We start from the raw sequence: 18,714 nt of genomic DNA, 5'->3' as shown, positions 1-18,714 counted from the left end.
CCAGGGGGCCAAAGGGCTCAAGGTGGGGCTTCATGGAGGAGCAGAGCTTCAGAAAGAGCCTTGAACATGGGACAATTTGAACGAGGCACGGGGGATGGCCTCTAAATAAGTAGGGTGTTCACTAAAAGGACGAAGGATACAGAAGGATAAAATGGGGTGGAAAAAATGCCTCCGTGATGTAAAACGGTTTCATCTAGGAAGGAAAGGAGCGCCTCCATCTCTGGAGGATGGGAGACTACTCCTCCGGAGCCAATCTAGCCATCCCCTCCCCGCCCTCATATGAGATTTTAAACTACAGGTTGCCCCTCATAAACATGGCCGCGCCAAGATGGCCACGCCCCCTCAGCAGGGTCGCGACCACCAGTAGCCCCGCCTCCCGCCGTCTCTGCGGCCAATGAGAGGGAAGTACGGGTGTTGGTGCATGCGTGGTGCCACCAGAGGGTGCGTCCAATAATGACTGGGGGATCGAGGAGAGTAACATGACCAAAAAGAAGCGGGAGAATCTGGGCGTCGCTCTGGAGGTGAGGGGACAAGCAGGGGTGGGCCGCATCGTTAGCTGCCTTCTCCCTGCAGCGGGGTACAGTGGGACGGCCCGGCTGCAGGTTGGAGGAGTGGCTGAGGGGAGGAAGTGAGAGCGACGCGGATTTGAGAGAAGGACGCGAGGGGCGTGAGAGCCGCGGATGAGGGACCCGAAGATGAGGGGCGGGATGGGTGAAATGGAGTTTGGAGAGCCTGAGGGGGCAACGGAGGTGAAGGGACCTTTACAGGGAGGAGACATGGAGGTGAAGGGGAGGCCCCGAAGAGGATTGGCCCCGGAAATAAGGAGGCCCTGAGGGGAGACATGTGACTGAAGAGGACGGGCCCTTGGGGAACAGGGCGCTCCAAAAGGATAGATACCTGTGGATGAGGGCCTCCCAAAAGTGAGAGAGCCCATACTGTTTAGTGTATTACTAAATGACTTAAACATCCCCTGAGATGGGAAATTTTTCCCCTGGGGTACTGTAGCTCGTGGCCTGAAAATTACTATGGGAATTATGGGAATTTATGGAGAATTCTGGAATGATGAAGTTCCCAAAGAGCTTAAAAATAATGTACTGCATATGGAAGGGAAAGAAAATTGAGGCATATTGAGCAGCCGCTGTGCCCTACTTCATTTGCATTCTCACTAGTCAGTACTCACTAAAAGCCTGTGAGTTTTATTTTGTTTTGTTTTTTAAATTTTATTTATTTATTTGAGAGAGGGAGAAGCAGACCACCACCACCCCCCCCCCGCCCCAGCGGGGTGCCCCATGTGGGGCTCAGATCCCAGGACCTTGGGATCATGACCCCAGCCGAAGACAGCGGTTTAGCGGACTGAGCCGCCCAGCCACCCCAAGTCTGTGAGAGTTTTAAACCAATGGGGAAGCTGAGGTTTCAAGCAGAGCTCAGGCCAAAGCAGTGGAGGAGCTGAGACGCAGCCCAGGTGATTTGCCCTCTAGGGCATCTTATTTCTTCAGTGTTACATACAGTTCCCTCAGATACTGTCCCAAGAGTTACCAGAGAGATACAGGGTAATATTCTTTGGGAGTTTACTGCCAGTTCAGTAGTTCTCAAATTTTAGAATGCATTAAGGATAATTTGCAGAGCTTGTTGAAAATGGAGACTTGAACTGTCTCCCACCCCAAGTAATTCAGTAAGACTTGGGTATACATTTTCAACAAGGAATCTGCATTTTTTAAGTAGGCTCCATGGCCAGCATGGGGCTTGAACTTAGAAACCTGAGATGGAGAGTCCCGTGCTCGACGGACTGAGCAAGCTGAGCACTCCCAGGAATCTGCATTTTTAACCAGCTACATGTACCCATGTTGATGCGGGAGGTTTTAATACCACGCCTTAAGAAATATTGTCCTACTTGGTACAAAAAAAAGATTGGTGGAAATATGAACCTCCCTCTAAAAGAGAATATGAGTGGTAAAATGAGGTGCACTGTGTGTTGGAAAAAGCATAGACTTTATTAGATTAGGACACAATAATTGCTGAAGTAGAAAAACCTTAAAATTCAGTGGCTTCAGAAAGTTTATTTTTTCTAGTAGGATAGAGCAGGGATTGACAGATGTTGCCTATAAATGGCCAGATAGTACATTTCTAGGCTATGTGGGCCATATGGTCTCTGTTGTAACTACAGTTGATCCTAATTATTCACGGATTCTGTATCTGTGAATTTGCCTTCCTGCTAAAAATGTATTTGTAACCCCCAGATCAGTACTTGCAGTGCTTTTGCAGTAATTCACAAACAAACCAGTGAAAAATTTGAGTCACCTGAGGCACAGCTAAGGTCGAACAAAGTAACACTCTGCCGTCTTATTTCGGCTTATACTATAAACAGGTGTCCTTTTGGTGGTCTATTTAGTGCCATGTTTTTTGTGTTTGTGTGCTTTTTGTTGGTGATTTTGTTGCTTAAAATGGCCCTCAAGTGTAGTGCTAAAGTGCTGTCTAGTTTTCCTAATGTGCAAGAAGGCTATATTTGCCTTACAGAGAAAATATATGTTAGATCAGTTTTGTTCAGAGTTGAGTTACAGTGCTTTTGGCTGTGAGTTCACTGTTAATGAATCAGTAATATATATTAAATAAAGTTTCCGAACAGAAAAACACACAAAACACAGGTTTTGTATTGATCACTTGATAAAACTGTTGTGACCAGAGGCTCATAGGAATCTAACCTGGTTCAGTATTTGGTAATTCCTTGTTGGCAGCAACTTTATAGAACATAGCTACCATAAATAAGCAGCATCAACTATGCTTAGATAGGCTATCTTAGCACAATGGCAGCCATAGACAATATGTGAATTAATGGGTGTAGCTGTGTTCCAATAAAAGTTTACAGGGGACTATATTTGGCCCCCGGGCCGTAGTTTGCCAATCCGTGGTCTAGAGTGGTTCTGCTATAGTCCCCTCATCTTGTGATCTGCCATCCCTCAGTTTCTTAATGTCACCTCATGAATGAAATTAAGTCACATCCCATTGATGTGTCCACTGGCAAGGAAAGAGTGGAAGAAGCATAAGCATCATTGTCTTAAGAATCATGGGCGCAGGGGCACCTGGGTGGCTCAGTTGGTTAAGTATCCTACTCGTGATTTCGGCTCAAGTTATGATCTCATGGGTTGTGAGATCGAGCCCCGCCTTGGGCTCCTCCCTTAGTGGAGAATCTCCCTGAGATTCTCTCTCACCCTCTGCCCCTCCCCCCACTCAGATACTCCCTTGCATGTGCACTCTCTCTCTTCAAATAAATAAATCTTAATAATAACAATGGGCCCAGAGTGCCCACTTTCCATTGGCAAAGATGTGAGCTAAGACTCAAGACCTCACCCAACTGCAAGGAGCCAACTGCAAGAATGCCAAATGCATTCATTGGCTAGGGGGCCACATGCCCAGCTACAGCTTGATGGCTATGGAAGAAGGGCCTAGCATGTTTAGTGGACAGCCTGTAGTCTCTACTGCAGATTGCAATTTACCTCAAGTGTTTTTTTTTTTTAATTCTTTATTTAAATTCAATTTTGTTAACATATACTGTATTATTAGTTTCAGGGGTAGAATTTAGTGATTCTTCAGTTGCATGTAACACCCAGTGTCATCATATCATGTGCTCTCCTTAATGCCCATCACCCAGTTACCCCATCCCCCTACCCAGCTCCCCTCCAGCAACCCTTAGTTTGTTTCCTATAGTTCAGCATCTCTTATGGTTTGCCTCTCTATATTTATCTCATTTTATTTGTCCTTCCTTTCCCTTATGTTCATCTGTTTCTTAAATTCCACATGAGTGAAATCATAGGGTATTTTTCTTTCCCTGATTTATTTCACTTACACTCCAGTTCCATCCACGTCATTGCAGATGGCAAGATTTCATTCTTTTTGATGACTGAATAATATTCCTGTGTGTATGTGTGTGTGTGTGTGTACACACATACATACATACATGCACACCACATCTTTATCCATTCATCCGTTGATAGACATGGGCTTTTTCAATATTTTGGCTATTGTGGACATTGCTGCTATAAACATTGGGGTGCAGGTTCCCATTCAGATCACAATATTTGTACCCTTTGGGTAGTGCATTTGCTGAGTTGTAGGATAATTCTATTTTTAACCTTTGAGGAACCTCCATACTGTTGTCCAGAGTGCCTACCAGCTTGTAATCCCACCAACAATATAAGAGGGTTCCCCTTTCTCTGCATCCTTGCCAGCACCTGTTGTTTCCTGAGTTGTTGATTTTAGCCATTCTGACTGATGTGAGGTGATATCTCATTGTGGTTTTGATTTATTACCTCAAGTGTGGTTTTGGGGAGACAATATGTCTGAAATACCAGCCAGTGGGTCTCCAACTTCTCTTCCTTTGCCCACCTCCACTGCAGAAGTTAGAAAAGCTCAAGAGATACTTTCCCAGACTCAAGTATGGTTTTGAGAGGAACATATGTGTGAAATATATAGCACACAGGCTCAAGATGGAGATAATCAACAAACAGTGCCCTTTTTTAGTAGTCTTTATAGTTCTTTTGCAGTATTCCATCATGGTTAAGTCCAGCCCCTTTGTTCAGACTTAGTTTCTTTTTCTGATATACGATGACCTTCAGTTTCATCAGGGGTTATAAGCTCATTGACTATGATCCAAATACAGGTCACAGAAGTCCTGTTTGGCTGACACAGGTTTCTAAAATGTTTTAAATTTGGTGGGCCTGTGCGCTCCTAGTATGTTCACATTCAACCTTTTTTCTTAAGTCCTGTCAGTACCAATGTAGATATTTACGTTTGTAACTATCTAGAGTTTGTTTAAAAACAAAACAAAAAAAAAAACAAAAAAAAAACCCTCTAAGGTTACTTTTTGCTTTGATATTTTAAGATTCAAGATCTATAACTGTGCACCTTAGGAAAAGCTTGGCATCTGGCTGTCTCCCCACCTGTTCCTCCATTGCCCCCCAGCAGATCTAAGTATTGAATGTGCACTGACGCTCAGTAGCAGTGGATATTGTCCTCTTATTAAAAGTCATGTGCCCAGAGCCAATGAAGTGGTGATTTAATCAAAATGTTTGTTAATCTGACGAGTGCAATAAAACCCCCACAAGTGAGTAATCTCAGCACCTGCAAACAGTCTCCACTTGTTGTAATGAAGCAATTACCAAGCAGGCAGCACTCACCCTGAGGGCTGGCTTGGGCCAGCTGTACTGGGCAGTCACCTCCCAGGTCAACCAAGGCACCCCCTAGCAGCCTCCATTCCTACATCTCCTCTCAAGGTGTGTTTATCCAACTCATTTGCCACCCTGTAAGATCTCAAAGTTGGAAAAGACTGGCTATGAGTTTAGCTTCTGAGAGTTAATTCTGAATAATGAGAGCATTCAGATGAAAAGTCACCAGATTTGCTACTGATTTTAATGTGTGGAAGGAGGGAAAGTTGCATTTCAGTCTAAACTGATAGATTTTGACTGATGTAAATTCCTGTTTCTGTTTTTGTGACTTTGATAGTAATGAGCTGTTACTTGGTCATTGTATTTTCTTTCACAGACCATTCAGCTACGTGTCTTTAGATGTTTCAACAGCCAATGTGTCCTCACAGATGTGTGTTGTCTTAGCTGACATCTTAAGGGGATAACTAGGTTAGATCTGGTCCCTAGTACAAAAATCTATCAGTTTGAAATGTTTGGCTATGAGGCACAGAACTGACGTAAGTAAATCGGAATATACTTTCTTCCCCATAACAAATTTGGAGGTAAATGGCTACTGGCATTGGTTCAAAAGCTAGGTCAAGGCTGGTACTTCTACATTCTCTTAGCTGTTTCCTCATATTCTCAAGATAGCTACCACAGCTCTAGTCATCATATCCAACTTTAAGTTAGGAAGAAGGGTAAAGGAACTACAACACTGTTCTTTTTTTTTTTTTTTTCAAGATTTTATTTACTTGAGAGAGAGAGAGAGAGATCACAGAGGCAGAGGGAGAAGCAGACTGGTTGCTGAGCCCAATGTGTGACTCGATCCCAGAATCCTGAGATCATGACTTGAGCTGAAGGCAGACATTTAACCAAGGGGCCATCCAGGCACCCAATGTCCCTTTTATCAGCAAAGCATAAGATGTCCAGGAGTCTTCAAGCTGATTTCTGGAACATTTCATTGGCCAGAACTGGATCATGACCATCCCTGGCTGCAGTGAGTGTGGGAAAGCATCTCTTTAGCTTTTCTAACCTCTGTAGTGGGCAAAGGAAGAGGGATTGGGAATCAATGTTGTGTTGGCCAACTAATAGTATTTGCTATAGGAGATAAAAGTGAATGGGAGTCATTTAAATTCACAAGAATCCTTACCAGAAAAAGAGGTAATAAATTGAGAGTAGAAAATTACATAGGCAGGATGAGCACAGGAGGAAAGAACCTTGACATTGTAATTATTTGCTCAGTATAAGCCACTGCTGTAAGCTCTCTGTGGGCAAAGAGAGACAGAAGCACCAAGTTGTTGGTTTGCAAACTGGCCCCCTTCCATGGAGGACAGAGAGACCCAAGAAAGAGGCAGTCCACGCCAGGTTGATAGGTGGCAGGTTTAATAAGCAAGGGAACTTACTGGTGAGGCTTGTCTTGGGTAGTGAATAAGAGGACTAGATCTCTGCACCCGCCTGCCAAATCTTCAAAGTTTGTCCAGAGGCCTTATCTGGGTTCAGTCATGTATACTTTACAGATGGTCTCCACAACACATGGTCTCTCAAGACTATGTCCTTGGAATAGCTCCCACTGTGGGAACAGTGGGCAGAACGTACATTCCAAGGTCAGTGGAGGGATGAGGAGCCTCCAATTGCCCTGGTCCCGTGCTCAGGTCAACCAGTGGTCACATCCACTTCGTTACCTCCTCCAGCACCAAGATGAAGAGAGTCACAGGCTGTGCACAAGGTTGGGGGGCATCTACCAATTTTCTGAGACAAGGGGCAGAAGCAGCTTAGTGGACCATCAATAAATATTTACTGAATTGGCTTGAGTAGCTGGAGGAAGCGCTTGAACCCTCGCCCTTGCCGTCTGGGCCCTCTTGAGTGGTTCGCTGGTCAGGGTTAGGAGGCTAGCATGGGGCAGGCAGTAGGACACCACCTTGCGGGGGAGCCACCCGGCCAGGGGCCGAGAGAAGGGCCACTGACCATTAAATGAGCCTTACCTGCTGCCAGGCGCAAGCGACAGGTTGCCATTGGGCAGGTGATTTCTCTCAACAGCCTGTGTCTGGCTCCATTCCACTTGACAGGGGTCAGGAGACTAAAACCTCATTACCTAACACGGCTGGATGTCAGCATGTGTGGAGTGGCTGTTTGCCAGCATCTTAATTAATGAATTCATAAGGCATGGGGTGGATGCCAGTTCTTGAATAGTGCTTTGAGCCTTTCAGCGATGAAGAAGCTTTTGCTAATTTATCAAAAAATATATATTGGGGGAAAGAGGAGAAAACAAACCCCAAACATTCTGGCCCAGGGACAGCTGAAGGCTTCAGGCAAGAACTGCCGTGGCTCTCCTTGTAAAGCTGCTCAGCACGCCAGAAGGTCTCACAAGGTCTCAGAGCTTGCAAGCGTTTCAGCAGGGCCCCTTGTGTGCCTGACCTGGGGTGGTGGAGGAGGGGGCATTGAGTCTCCAGAGAAATGACAAGCCCTTTGGCTCTCTGCTTTTCCTGAAAATAACTCGTTGATTAAAAACCGGGAAGGTTTACGGTCTTCATCTGCTCACTCTGGGAGAGAAACTTCTGATGATTTGGGGAGACATGGATAGAGGTTTTGTCTTCTGTCCCCACAGAGCCCTGAGCCTCCTCCACAGAAAAACATCCCTTCAGCAGTGTCAGGGCAAAAAGCCCTTTGGGGTTTGAGGCTGGTCACCTGGGAAATCGAGGCCCATGACCCTCATGTGATTTGGCAGTGTGGCCTGATGGCCTCAGATGGAAAGCCCCGGCACTCTTGCCACAGATACCTGGGCAGGTGTTCTGGCCTCTTTACCCATTATAATAAATGTCCTGGGGCCTCCCTGACATGTGAAAATGAGTGGATTTCCAGAAATCCAGTTCTTAGGCTGCTGGGGCTGGAGATAAAACAGCTGGCACCATTCTCAGGGCTGTGAATTGGCATGTGAAAAGAAAGGCCTTGCTACCCACTAGGGAAAGAAGGGCTTATCAAGCCTACCCTAGCTCACCTTTCTCCTTCTCAAAACTGGGTCTGTTTTGTGTGAATTTTGGAGGGTGCTGTGGCAGTTTAGGCAATCTGGGGCGGGGGTAGGGGGGCAGGGATCTTCGAGAAGCCGGAAGTTGGAGGGTGGGTAGTTGCCTTCAACATGAGGATATGCACCCTGCTCCCATCTCGCTGTCTCCAAGCAGATTTCAGTCAGGTTCTTGCCTCACAGAGAGTATCTGTTATGTGGACAGAGACAAGGCAAAGCCCTTGTACAAGATTATTCAGAGTAGAGAATCTATTGAAAGCAGATCAACAAGCTTAGATTGGCTTCGACTGGGATGTGGAATGACTTTGTTCCACAGAACCCTTCTTTGTCATGAATGTTTTCATGAGGGATTTTGGAGAAAGAGCTTGAAGTGTTGGAAAGAATATAAGCTCTGAAGCAGAAAAACCTCAGATTCAGACCCTCAGTTCTGCCACTTCCCAATTACATGACCTTGATTAAAATCTCTACACTGGGAGTTTACTCCTCTCTAAAACAGAAACAGCCCCTTCCTTGCAGAGTTGCTGCAGACATTGGTAGCCTACACGAGCTGCACAAACTGCCTTGCCTGGAGTACAATGACTGGGGGTTATTCCCAGGAGCTAAGAGGCTTAAGGTAGGTAGGTATGTTGGGTGGCAGCTAACAGCACAGAGTTGGACTGCCCAGTGCCCACCATGTGTGCCCTGTGATCCTGGACAAAGGACTTCCATCTCCATAGCCCAAGCTTGCTCATCTGCAAAACGTGAATACAGGAGTTCCCCCTTACCCATGGTTTTACCTTCTGAGGTTTCAGGTACCCATAGTCAACTCAGCCTGGAAGCAGATGATCCCCCTTCTGACATATTGCCATAATGCCTACATCATTCACCTCATATCACCTTATCATGTAGGCATTTTTTCATCTCCCATCAGCACAGGAAGAGTGAATATAGTACAGTAAGATATTTTGAGAGAGAGACTATATTCACATAACTTTTATATATCCCCTTTTGTCATAATTGTTTAATTTTTAATTTTTAAAAAATTTTCCTTATTTATTTCAGAGAGAGAGAGACAGATAGCAGACACAAGCAGGGGGAGTGGGAGAGGGAGAAGCAGGCTTCCTGCTGAGCAGGGAGCCCAATGCAGGGCCCGATCCCAGGACCCTGAGATCATGACCTGACCTGAAGCCAGATGCCCAACAACTGAGCCACCCAGGCGCCACCATAATTGTTTTATTATTAGCTATTGTTGTTAACCTCTTATTGTACCTAATACATAAATAAAACTTTAACATAGGTATGTACGTATAGGAAAAAACATATATATACACACACATACACAACCATATATATATCATCTATATACCATATATGTATACCATACAGACCATATATGTGCCATGTATACCATATACTGTATTTATTTATTTATTTCAGTACTATATGTGGTTTCAGGCATCCATTGGGGTTTTGTTCCCAGCAGATGGGGGGGACCACTGACTGATGCTACTACTACCCCCTCATAAGGTTATTGTGAGCATTCTGTGCATGAGGTGCTGAGAACTGTGCCTGGCATATAGCACATGCCATGGAAGTGTTGGCTACTGCTGGTAGTGTGATTTAATGTTGGGCGGATTTCGGCTTCTGTAAGTTGTTTTGACTCTTTATTAGCAAGTACCAGGCCAGGGAGCTGTAGGATATAACCCCATGACCACTGCCTGACTCCTGAGGTTAACCTGTTCCAGAAACTTCTGGCAGTCAGTGGCCAGAAGCTGAGAGCAAGTCTGGGAAAACCGGAAATAACTTCCTAAACCAGAAAGCAGAGTGGCCTGCATAACCCAGAGCTCTAAGTCCTGAGGGTGCTTTCTGCCTTTTTCTGAAGAAAGCTTCGCCCTAGACAGTGGCTTGGGGTGGGTGGGGGAGTCACCTCCCAGGCTGGGGAGAGGCTCTTGGGAGCACCGTTCAGGTACCCTCACTAGGAGCACCTGCAACAGGGTAGTGGCAGCCTGTGGCTTACGCCTGTCAGCAGGATATGAGCTGTGCACGAGGGCCCGGCAGCTGCCGGACCTGGGGTGGCCCCCCTATACCCCAAGGGGACCTGATTTGACCAGTGTGCTGGGCAGTTATCTGTACTTGAGCTGGCACTAGGGTTCTCTGTCTCCAAAGAGGCCTCATTCGGGGTTTCAATTCCAGGAGGCTCCACACTCCTGAAAAGATGCCTCATGGGGATTTCAGATGAATTTTACAGTTTCTCTTAACACAGTGGTTTTATGGCGTTATAGGGCCCCAGGGAGACTTCCCTAAAGCTCTGAGAATAAGGTGTTATTCCCCAACTCAGGTGGCAGAGGGGATTTTGCTTAGCTGGCTCAGGGCTCATGACTGGCAGGTACAGCACATGGAGCACACGGCACTCAGAGCCACATCTGAAGGGCACAGGGGGAAGGCTATGGGAAGTCTCTGCCCCTGGTGATTGGAATTGAAAAAGCCCTCACTTCTCTTGGCACCTGCCAGCAGGATCAGCGGTCCCATTTGGCTGGGGTGGGGCCTCTGCTGACCTTGACTGCCTGCCCCGCTGACCTCAGATCTTCACATTCTTATGTAGGAAACGCACCCCCCCAACACCACCCAGCCTCCAGACTCTGATTCCCCAGTCTGTGTTTGGGTCAGAAAGGCAGTGGCTCTCAGTCTGCCTGCAGTAGAATCACTCGTGGGCCTTTCCTGATTGAGTGCAGACTTCCTGGATCCCCGTTCCAGGGCCTCCTCTGGGACCTTCAGCTTCCTCCCACTCCCTGCCATATAGTTTGCTAAGCTCCCCCCACCACCTTTCAGACTTCTTGTGTCCCTTTGTAGCTGTGCTTCACCTGCTCATCATCATCTCAGAGAGACACAGTGTTCTTTGTCCCTGTATAAAAATGGGACACTTGATCTTCTGAATACTATGTGTGTGTGTGTAATGTAGTTTTATTACTAATTTAATAATTATATATAATATAATTTTACATTGAGGGTATCCATTCTCACTCCCACACTGTGCCTGAATGAGTGCCTCATCCCAGTCCCCACCTCAGCCGTTATCACTTTGCCTATGACAGTCAGTTACAGCCAGCCTTGCTGCCCCCTTAGCTCCAGGAAAGTCTCAGTACCTGAGGCACTTTTGGGCCAGCCACACTCTTTCTGCCAGTTGACTCTGTATCCATCCTGCTGGGCAGGAGTCCTGGGAGCCTCTGTGGCCTCGAGTGTAACTTCTTCCTGCTAGAGTTGGTCCAATCTCTTTGATGGGGCCTCTTTCTGCTGTAGTCCTGGGGCTTCACATTTCTGCTCCCTGTAGAGCCATGGTGTGGGTAAACATGGTCTCCGTCTGCCAGGCTCTGCCTGCCATTCCATGTCTCCTCAGATGCCCATTCATGCCCAGACCACACCTGAGTCTGTCTGCCCTTGGACGCTGCTCTAGGCCTCATCGTCAGGTGCTACCAGGCCCATCCTCAGCAAGTTGGTGCTGGCTGAAGAGCCCACCCTGGTTTTAGCCCCAGGCAGGGACATGAGGTTCCAGCATGCTGTGTTCCAAGCCAGCTGGATGGGCTAGCCTTTAGAGGTGGTTCTGTTCGGATGGGCTACCCTGCAGGCCCCCTCTCCCCTCACCCCATTGCTAAACCCCTCTGTAGACTCAGAGGAGAGCCATATCCCAGCTAGATGGCCTCCTTTTGCTACTGGTGCCAGCCAGTGATGAATGGAGATTCCTTTCCATCACACACCCACACTCTGTCTCCTCTTACTTTGTCACGTTAACTCACTTTCTTTCTTTCTTTTTTTCTTTCTGTTCCACAAAGATCCAGTGAAAACCATTCTCAGCTAATAATGACAGCATATACTTATTTAACTCTTACTGTTTTAAGCACCTTACATGTGTTGGCTCATAGCATCCTCACAAAACCTTTTTGAAATATGAACCATTAACTTCGTTTTACACATGAATAAAATGAGGCACAGAATTAAGGAAGTCCTTTTGAGGGCAAGTGAGCAGCAAGCTGAGGCACCCAATTACAGCCCACCCTCCTCACTACAATACTTCTCAGGACCTGCAGTTTCAGGCTTCTGCGCACTTGGGCTCCCAGCTGCTTGTCCAGCTTTGACCCTGTGTTTTTAAAATGTTCCTGACATTTGTCTTCTTATTCTGGCCCTAACCCTGTGGCCTCTCTCCTGTACTGGCTATATTGTCCTCTGTTGCCTTTAGCCTGGCAGCAGAGAGAAAGCTACCCAAGGACTCTAGATTTGCACTGGGGAATCTGCGAAATGCATAATTCACATAAATGCCATCAAGAATTGACTGAAAACCCAAGGAGCGGCTTCCTTTAAGGCCCACTTCCTGGGTCCTCTCTCCCATTTCTGGTCCATTTGAGTCAGCCCCACTCTGTAGGCACCACTCCTGACCCCAGGCACAACTAAAAGGTGCATCCTGACCTTCTCTCCCTACCTTCTTGTAGCTGGGTCACTCTTAAGTCTTTGCATCCATTATTATAGCTGCTTGAGAGCCAGCTTCTGCTTCAGCAAATGCTGCAGGGTATTTGACTGCCAGCGGGGTCACCTTCTGAGGACGGGTTTGTGGCCTGCTGAAGAGCTTCCTGACAGTCTCAGCCTCCCCTCACTCAGCCCACATCATGCAGCTGGGTTATTAAAAAAAGGGGGGGGGGGACTTGCTATTTAGAAGGGAATCAGAGAGAGCTGTCAGCAGGACATAAATATTCATAGAGGGAGGTTAGAACTTGAGTCCCTAAAACCTTGATTTGTGTTCGTCCGTTTAAGCCTCATTAAAAAGTGGTAAATGAAAGTGGGGATATTCAGTGGAACTGCAGATAAATTGGGCTTGTTCAGATAAAGGCCTCCAACTGCCAGCTCCACAGGCCCTGCCCAGAGCACGACGGCAGATTGGCTTGGCCACTTGTGGTTTGCCAACCTCAATTTAAAGATTTTGCTTAGCATGAGTTCCCAGCCTTGTTCTGGGCCAATTACCACTTGTTTGGGCACCTGGTAGCCTTCCAAAGGTGTCTAGGGATGGAAATCCCCCAAGCTGCTTCTTTCTCCCCAGAATGACATGTGAACTAGGACTTGGCCCAAGGGGCAGCAGGAAGAAATCTAACCTAGGCTAAAGATTTGCACTGGGTTATCCACAAAGTACATAATCTGTGTGTGAGTATAGTTGCTTCTCCGAGCTTCTTCAGGCTTCTGTGGGCACTAGGGAAGGGTTTCAGGCTCGAGTTGCTACATGAGGTCTAGATCTGTCCCTAGCTCCTTGGCTCATCCATGTCCAACCCGAGTCATTCTTCCAAGGCTACAAACACAAAGACTGAAGTAGGCCAGGCCTTTTTGGAGACCACAAAGGAGAGACTGGTGGCCACCATTCTAGGATAGGAGCTACAAAATCAGGCATCCTTAGGAGCCAGGCAGTCATATACACAAGTGGAATGGGCTGCACTGGGCAACACTTGATCCCTGAGCCACAAGTTTACACCATAGACCCTAGGGGTTCCCAGAGTCTGGTAAGGTGAGGTTGGATGCTCATAGCTGGGATGACCTAATGTGCTGTCAGCTTTACGAAAAAAGGCCTAATTCATTTGCCAAGGGAAGGATATGGTACCTCTCCAGCCAAGGGCAGCAGAGAAGGCCTTGTGGAGTAGGTAGTGCTTCAGAATAAAGCTTTGGGATCTAGTGTGGAATTTGGTGCCCTGACTGTGGTTTCTATACCATGGGATGGTAGGGTCCCCAGGGGCTGGATTGAGGGTCCTGCTACGGCAAGTGGGTCACGTGGTGGCCTGAAGCACCTGCTTTTCTCATCCAGCCCCAGTGACCATCACATTAGGCTGTTACTGTTCCCTGAGCCTGGCTGCCTGGTGCTTATTTCCCTGCGGTAGAGGTTTCTGGATGGCCTTTAGCCTCCCCAGGTCCAGGCCGCAGCTCCTTGCTAAGGCTGTTCCCCAGGACAGTCCTACGTTTGGTGCCAATTAGCAGAAAAATTATACAGTTAACCAGGCAGTCAACTCAGGGCTCTTCAGTTGCTCCCTCCCACAGGGCCCAGCTTCTGGAGCTGGAGTTGGTAGCCAGCTGAGGCTGTAGGGAAGGGACTAGATGGTATGTCATTTGGGGTAGGCCTTACGATAAGGCAAAGTGGCTGACCCAGAAGTGACTGGGTAGGTGCTGGCCAGGGAGAGGGGCAGAAGGTTTCAAGTGCATCTCTTCTGACACGGGCCCCAAAACACCCACTTGAAACCCTGGGATCCATACGTGTAATCATTGATTACTGTCTCCACAGGGGCCTTTTTGGAAGGGACTGGCTAAAGAACTGGCTGAGGCCAGTAAGGAGAGGGGGGACTCCCGTCTGTCTCAGAAAAGTCATTCTCTTTGGGATCCCAGTCTCCCATTTGTGAAATAGAGATCATATTTGCTATCCCTCCCAGGGATGTGGTGAGAGTGAGTGAAGTCAGATGGAAAATTGAGCATCCTTGGCACCCAAGGCACTATTCTGTCAGCTGCCTTAAGGGACACAGGGCCTTCTGAACCTTCCCACCCACTGAAACCTGGGCTCCCACCAGCAGGGCAGAGGTAATGGAACAGACCTGGGCCAAGAGAGGTGGCCAGAAAGACATGAAGACACCTGGAGACAGACAGACACAGATGAACTTCCAAAGCTACATGTATCATACCAGGAACTAGGCTTGGATGATCCAGTCCAGTATTTTACAAAATATTTTCCCACAACTCACATTATTTGCCCAAGAACACGGCTTTGAAACTATAATCAAAACAAATGGGAAAACTTATACCTTTGGCAGCCAGCCTTTGAGGAGCTTAGCTGTTTTGCCCTACAAGCTACAGCTGCCTTGATAATGATTTTGCACAAGAACCAAGTCAGAAAGAAACAAGTTTTTGAGCTGTGTGGTTGTTGTTATTTTTACACTCAGTGGATTTATTTTATTGATTCTCATGGGAAAATACATATTATTAACAACTTAAGGCCACCTTAAGTGTGTCAGTGCAAAAAACACTTCTGTTTTTTGTCCCTTAGATGTCTAATCCCCCCATCCTTCACGAGTGTGGAACGCTGGGGGAAGGCAGCACTTCACTGCATTCAAGGCTAGGCCTGTGTCCCAGGTGCCTGATGGATTCCCCAGCCCTGTGGTCTGCACAGCTGGGCTGTGTGCTGGGGAGACAGAGCTGACTAAGGGACTGGTCCCGTCTGCCCCCAACCCAGGCTTGGTCCAGAGGGGCAGGGCCGCTGTGAAAACTGCACCCCACCCAGAGCTGCTTCCGGTGGGGCCCCACTGTGTGGAAGCAGGAGACAACAGAACAGGCTGGGGGGCCAGGGTCAGGGGACGCAGGGCACTGTCCAAGAAGACTCCCAGAGGCTCCTTCCTCCCCATTCCAAGATCCTGTTTTTGAAAGTTTTAAGGCTCTAGCACCCATCTCTAGTTATTGGGTGTGCTGTGTGTTTCAGATCGATGGACTGGAGGAGAAGCTGTCACAGTGTCAGAGAGACCTGGAGGCTGTGAACTCCAGGCTCTGTGGGGCAGAGCTGAGCCCAGAGGCCAGGTAACACATCTGCCTTGGACTCCCACCTTCCCGCACACCCTCATATTTATCCTGAGGTTCTGGCCCTGAGCTTCCTTCACCCTGCCCCTTGCCACTAGGGATCTGGGCCCCTGTTCACCTGGTCCATCCTGCCCCCGTGTGTCAGCTGCCCCTCAGATGGGAAGAAAAGGGCTTGAACCAAAAAACTCCTTTCCTCACAGGAAGTCTCTGGAGAAGGAGAAAAACAGCCTGATGAACAAAGCCTCCAACTACGGTAAGAAAGTTCCCTTCCTTTACCAGCTTCATCCTCCAGTCCCAGAGTCGTGAGGGGACAGATAGCCCAGGGAGCCCATCAGGTCATGGGGATCAAGAGGGTTCTTTGGGAGGGAGCACACCCTCTCCCACACCACCCTGTGGACCACCCCCACCCTTCCTCTCCACCCCCCACCCCCCAGCTCCCCACCCCTCTGCCAAGGCTCTAGGAATCCTCCGTAAGCCTGGCAGCCTGGAAGGAAAGCAGGTTTGTTCCTTTGTTCCAGGGGAGATAGAGAAGCTTATGGGTCTGTTCTTCCTCTGTGTGATGAAGGGGAATGGTAGTAGGTCCAGAAGAGACTCTCACATCCACCCAGACTGAGTGAGAGCAGTACTGCTCCCCCCTCCCGCCCCCCTCCCGCCCCCCTCTCGCCTCCCACCTCCTCCCAGGAAAACCCTAGAGGTGAAGGAAGGGCTTACTGTGGGTGGAGCAATGCTGCCACCTTCTGGGGGTTGGGGGCAGAGTCAGGTAGAGCCAGGAGGGGGCAGGGCAGGAACACAACTACTGCCCCCCCCACCCCCTCCTGGCCCCAACCCTACCCCATCAAGCCTGAGAGGAAGATGGTCTGCAGAGGTTCCTCAGACCTCTTGGATTGGTTCTCCCCTTGAGAGACCAGACTTGCCAAGAATCAGCCCCAGAATAGTCCAGATGACAGGGACTCTCCCAGAGGGACCAGTTTGAATCAACATTGTAAGCATAGCACACGTGTGTGCACACACACCCCCTACCTAGGCCCCAGTCTCAGTCTGGCCTGCCCAGAGTTGATTTCCAGGTACCTACCCACTCTTTCACACAAGTAGGGGAGGGATACCCATTCTGCCTCCAGCCTAGCAATTTTTATAATCGCAGCCTCAGCCCTCAATTTACCTGAGAGGTAGCACGGTACCACCCACCTGCATGTCACACAAGGGGATGAATGGATGCCCTTTCCTCTAGAATAGGACTGGCTTCTTCTAGAGGCGAGCCCAGCCACCTTGTGGGCACACTCTGCCTTCTTCTAGCATCCCTGGTTCCTGCTTAGCTGGGCATGCAGCAGGGGCAGGACTGGAAACACTGATGGTGTGGCCCCCACCCTGTATCTACTCCAGTGTCAGGCCCAAAAAGTCCCAGCCACCCTGAGCTTCTAGTTGGCCAGATGAGACCCCCTGCAAGGAGGAGCACCACAAAGCACCCCACACCCATGCCCTGCCAGCAGTGGTAGGCCGGAGCACTCACCTGGTAATGCCAGGTCAGCACCTAGCTTGGCTATCAGATGTGGCCTTTTTGATGACCTTATACACTCCATCCTCCACTTCCACTGCATTTGAAGAATGGTTGAGCAGCCCTGGGTGCTGGGATGCCTTTGGGCCAAGATCTGCAGCCAAAGGTGGTGAGAATCTGGGCAGACCAAGGAGGATAGTCATTTTTGTGGATAAAGAAGTGGAGAAGCTGGGTGGGAACACCTCTGCTCTCAATAGTGTGTACACGCATTTGCCAGAGAGCAGAGGCAGAGGCGAGTAGCAGATGGGCCCAGACTATCTGTTCACCACCCTGTTTTCTCCCAGAGAAAGAGCTAAAGTTGCTTCGACAGGAGAACCGGAAAAACATGCTGCTCTCTGTGGCCATCTTCCTCCTCCTGACACTCATCTACACCTACTGGACCCTGTGAGCCAGAGATTTCACCAGTCAGCACAAACTTCACCTTGGCCCCCTGGTCACTACTAGCCTGGCCCTTCAAGCCTCAAGACAATCAAGGCACAGGAGAATTTCTCTCCAACCCAGACTCTGGAGCAGGGCTTCCTGTCCGTCCAGCCCCTCACCCCCTGGTCCTGCTGTGAGGCCTGGGTCTCCAGAAGGATTGTGTGCTGGTTCCTCCCTCAGCCCAAGGGAAAGGCAATAAAGAACAGCCAGGCTTCTCCCGTCTGCTGAGTAAATGTCACAGTCTGACTGCAGCTGGAGGGCAGTGGGGGTGGCACTCGGGAATCAAGAAGAAAAGATGTTCAAGGGAAAGTGCTTAGCTTAGAACTCAGGAGTGGGGGAAAGGGGCATTGCAAAGGTGAGTCCCCAGCTTAAAGTGGGGAATAAGACCATGGAAAGCATTTGTAAAGCCAAAACTATTCTGGGAGCCATTTCCAAGGCTTAGGGATGGCACCACCTGTCCACCGCACCCACCAAACATGCTCTCTTGCCCTCCAGTCGGCCACTGCCTCTAATTATGGCAGAAAAAAAGCAGCCTGTGCACAGGGGGTGACTGGGGACTTGAAGTGGTCAGGTGGAGGTCCCACAGGGGTATGGAGTTAATCCATCTTCAAGAGGCAAGCAGGGCTGGTAGGCCTGGCAGAGGGAATGGGCAGCAAGAGCCATGATAATGACCGGACAGACTTATGGTGACAGTGGCCAGTAAATCAGGCAGGGCTCACTGGGAGAAGCAGTCATGGCAGGTCTGATCGGAGCAGGGGCCAGGAACCGCAAACACATACCCTGCTGCCCCAACTCTACCCCCAGCACACCAGGACCAAGAGGGTCAGGAGTGTGAGGCTGGGGCAAGGCAGAGCACAGTAGGGCTGGGCATGGAGACTATACCAATTAAGAAAGTGAAAACGAGGAAAGGAGCTGCCCTGGGAGCTAAGGCTGTGAGATGTCAAGGAAGGACCCTCAGGGCCAGAGTGAAGGAAGGAGCCAAGCAG

At 48.7% G+C, this 18,714-nt stretch overlaps 1 protein-coding gene across 2 annotated transcripts; it reads left to right on the top strand.

Annotated features, from left to right (window-relative positions):
• Nucleotides 1-366: 366 nt before the first annotated feature.
• CCDC167 (coiled-coil domain containing 167) lies at nucleotides 367-17,950 on the top strand. Of its 2 annotated transcripts, none has more exons than XM_082732299.1 (4): nucleotides 367-521; nucleotides 15,662-15,756; nucleotides 15,957-16,009; nucleotides 17,593-17,950. In XM_082732299.1, the coding sequence occupies exons 1-4, from the start codon at nucleotides 480-482 to the stop codon at nucleotides 17,694-17,696; spliced, it is 294 nt and encodes a 97-aa protein (XP_082588425.1). In that variant the 5' UTR covers nucleotides 367-479; the 3' UTR covers nucleotides 17,697-17,950. The 2 variants fall into 2 exon arrangements, with proteins under 2 accessions (XP_082588425.1, XP_082588424.1); XM_082732298.1 differs by having other exon boundaries at nucleotides 390-521; nucleotides 17,619-17,950.
• Nucleotides 17,951-18,714: the final 764 nt, after the last annotated feature.

This window comes from Mustela nivalis, assembly GCF_964662115.1.
Source record: "Mustela nivalis genome assembly, chromosome: 5".
Classification (NCBI taxonomy): domain Eukaryota; kingdom Metazoa; phylum Chordata; class Mammalia; order Carnivora; family Mustelidae; genus Mustela; species Mustela nivalis.
This window is presented reverse-complemented; position numbering and strand designations above follow the sequence as displayed.

Excerpts from the sequence above, each read along its gene's own strand:
- CCDC167 (XM_082732298.1), top strand. The coding sequence starts at position 480 with ATGACCAAAAAGAAGCGGGAGAATCTGGGCGTCGCTCTGGAG. Across the intron at positions 522-15,661 it reads ATCTGGGCGTCGCTCTGGAG|ATCGATGGACTGGAGGAGAA; the intron begins GTGAGGGGACAA and ends TGTGTGTTTCAG. Across the intron at positions 16,010-17,618 it reads GAACAAAGCCTCCAACTACG|GAGAACCGGAAAAACATGCT; the intron begins GTAAGAAAGTTC and ends TTGCTTCGACAG.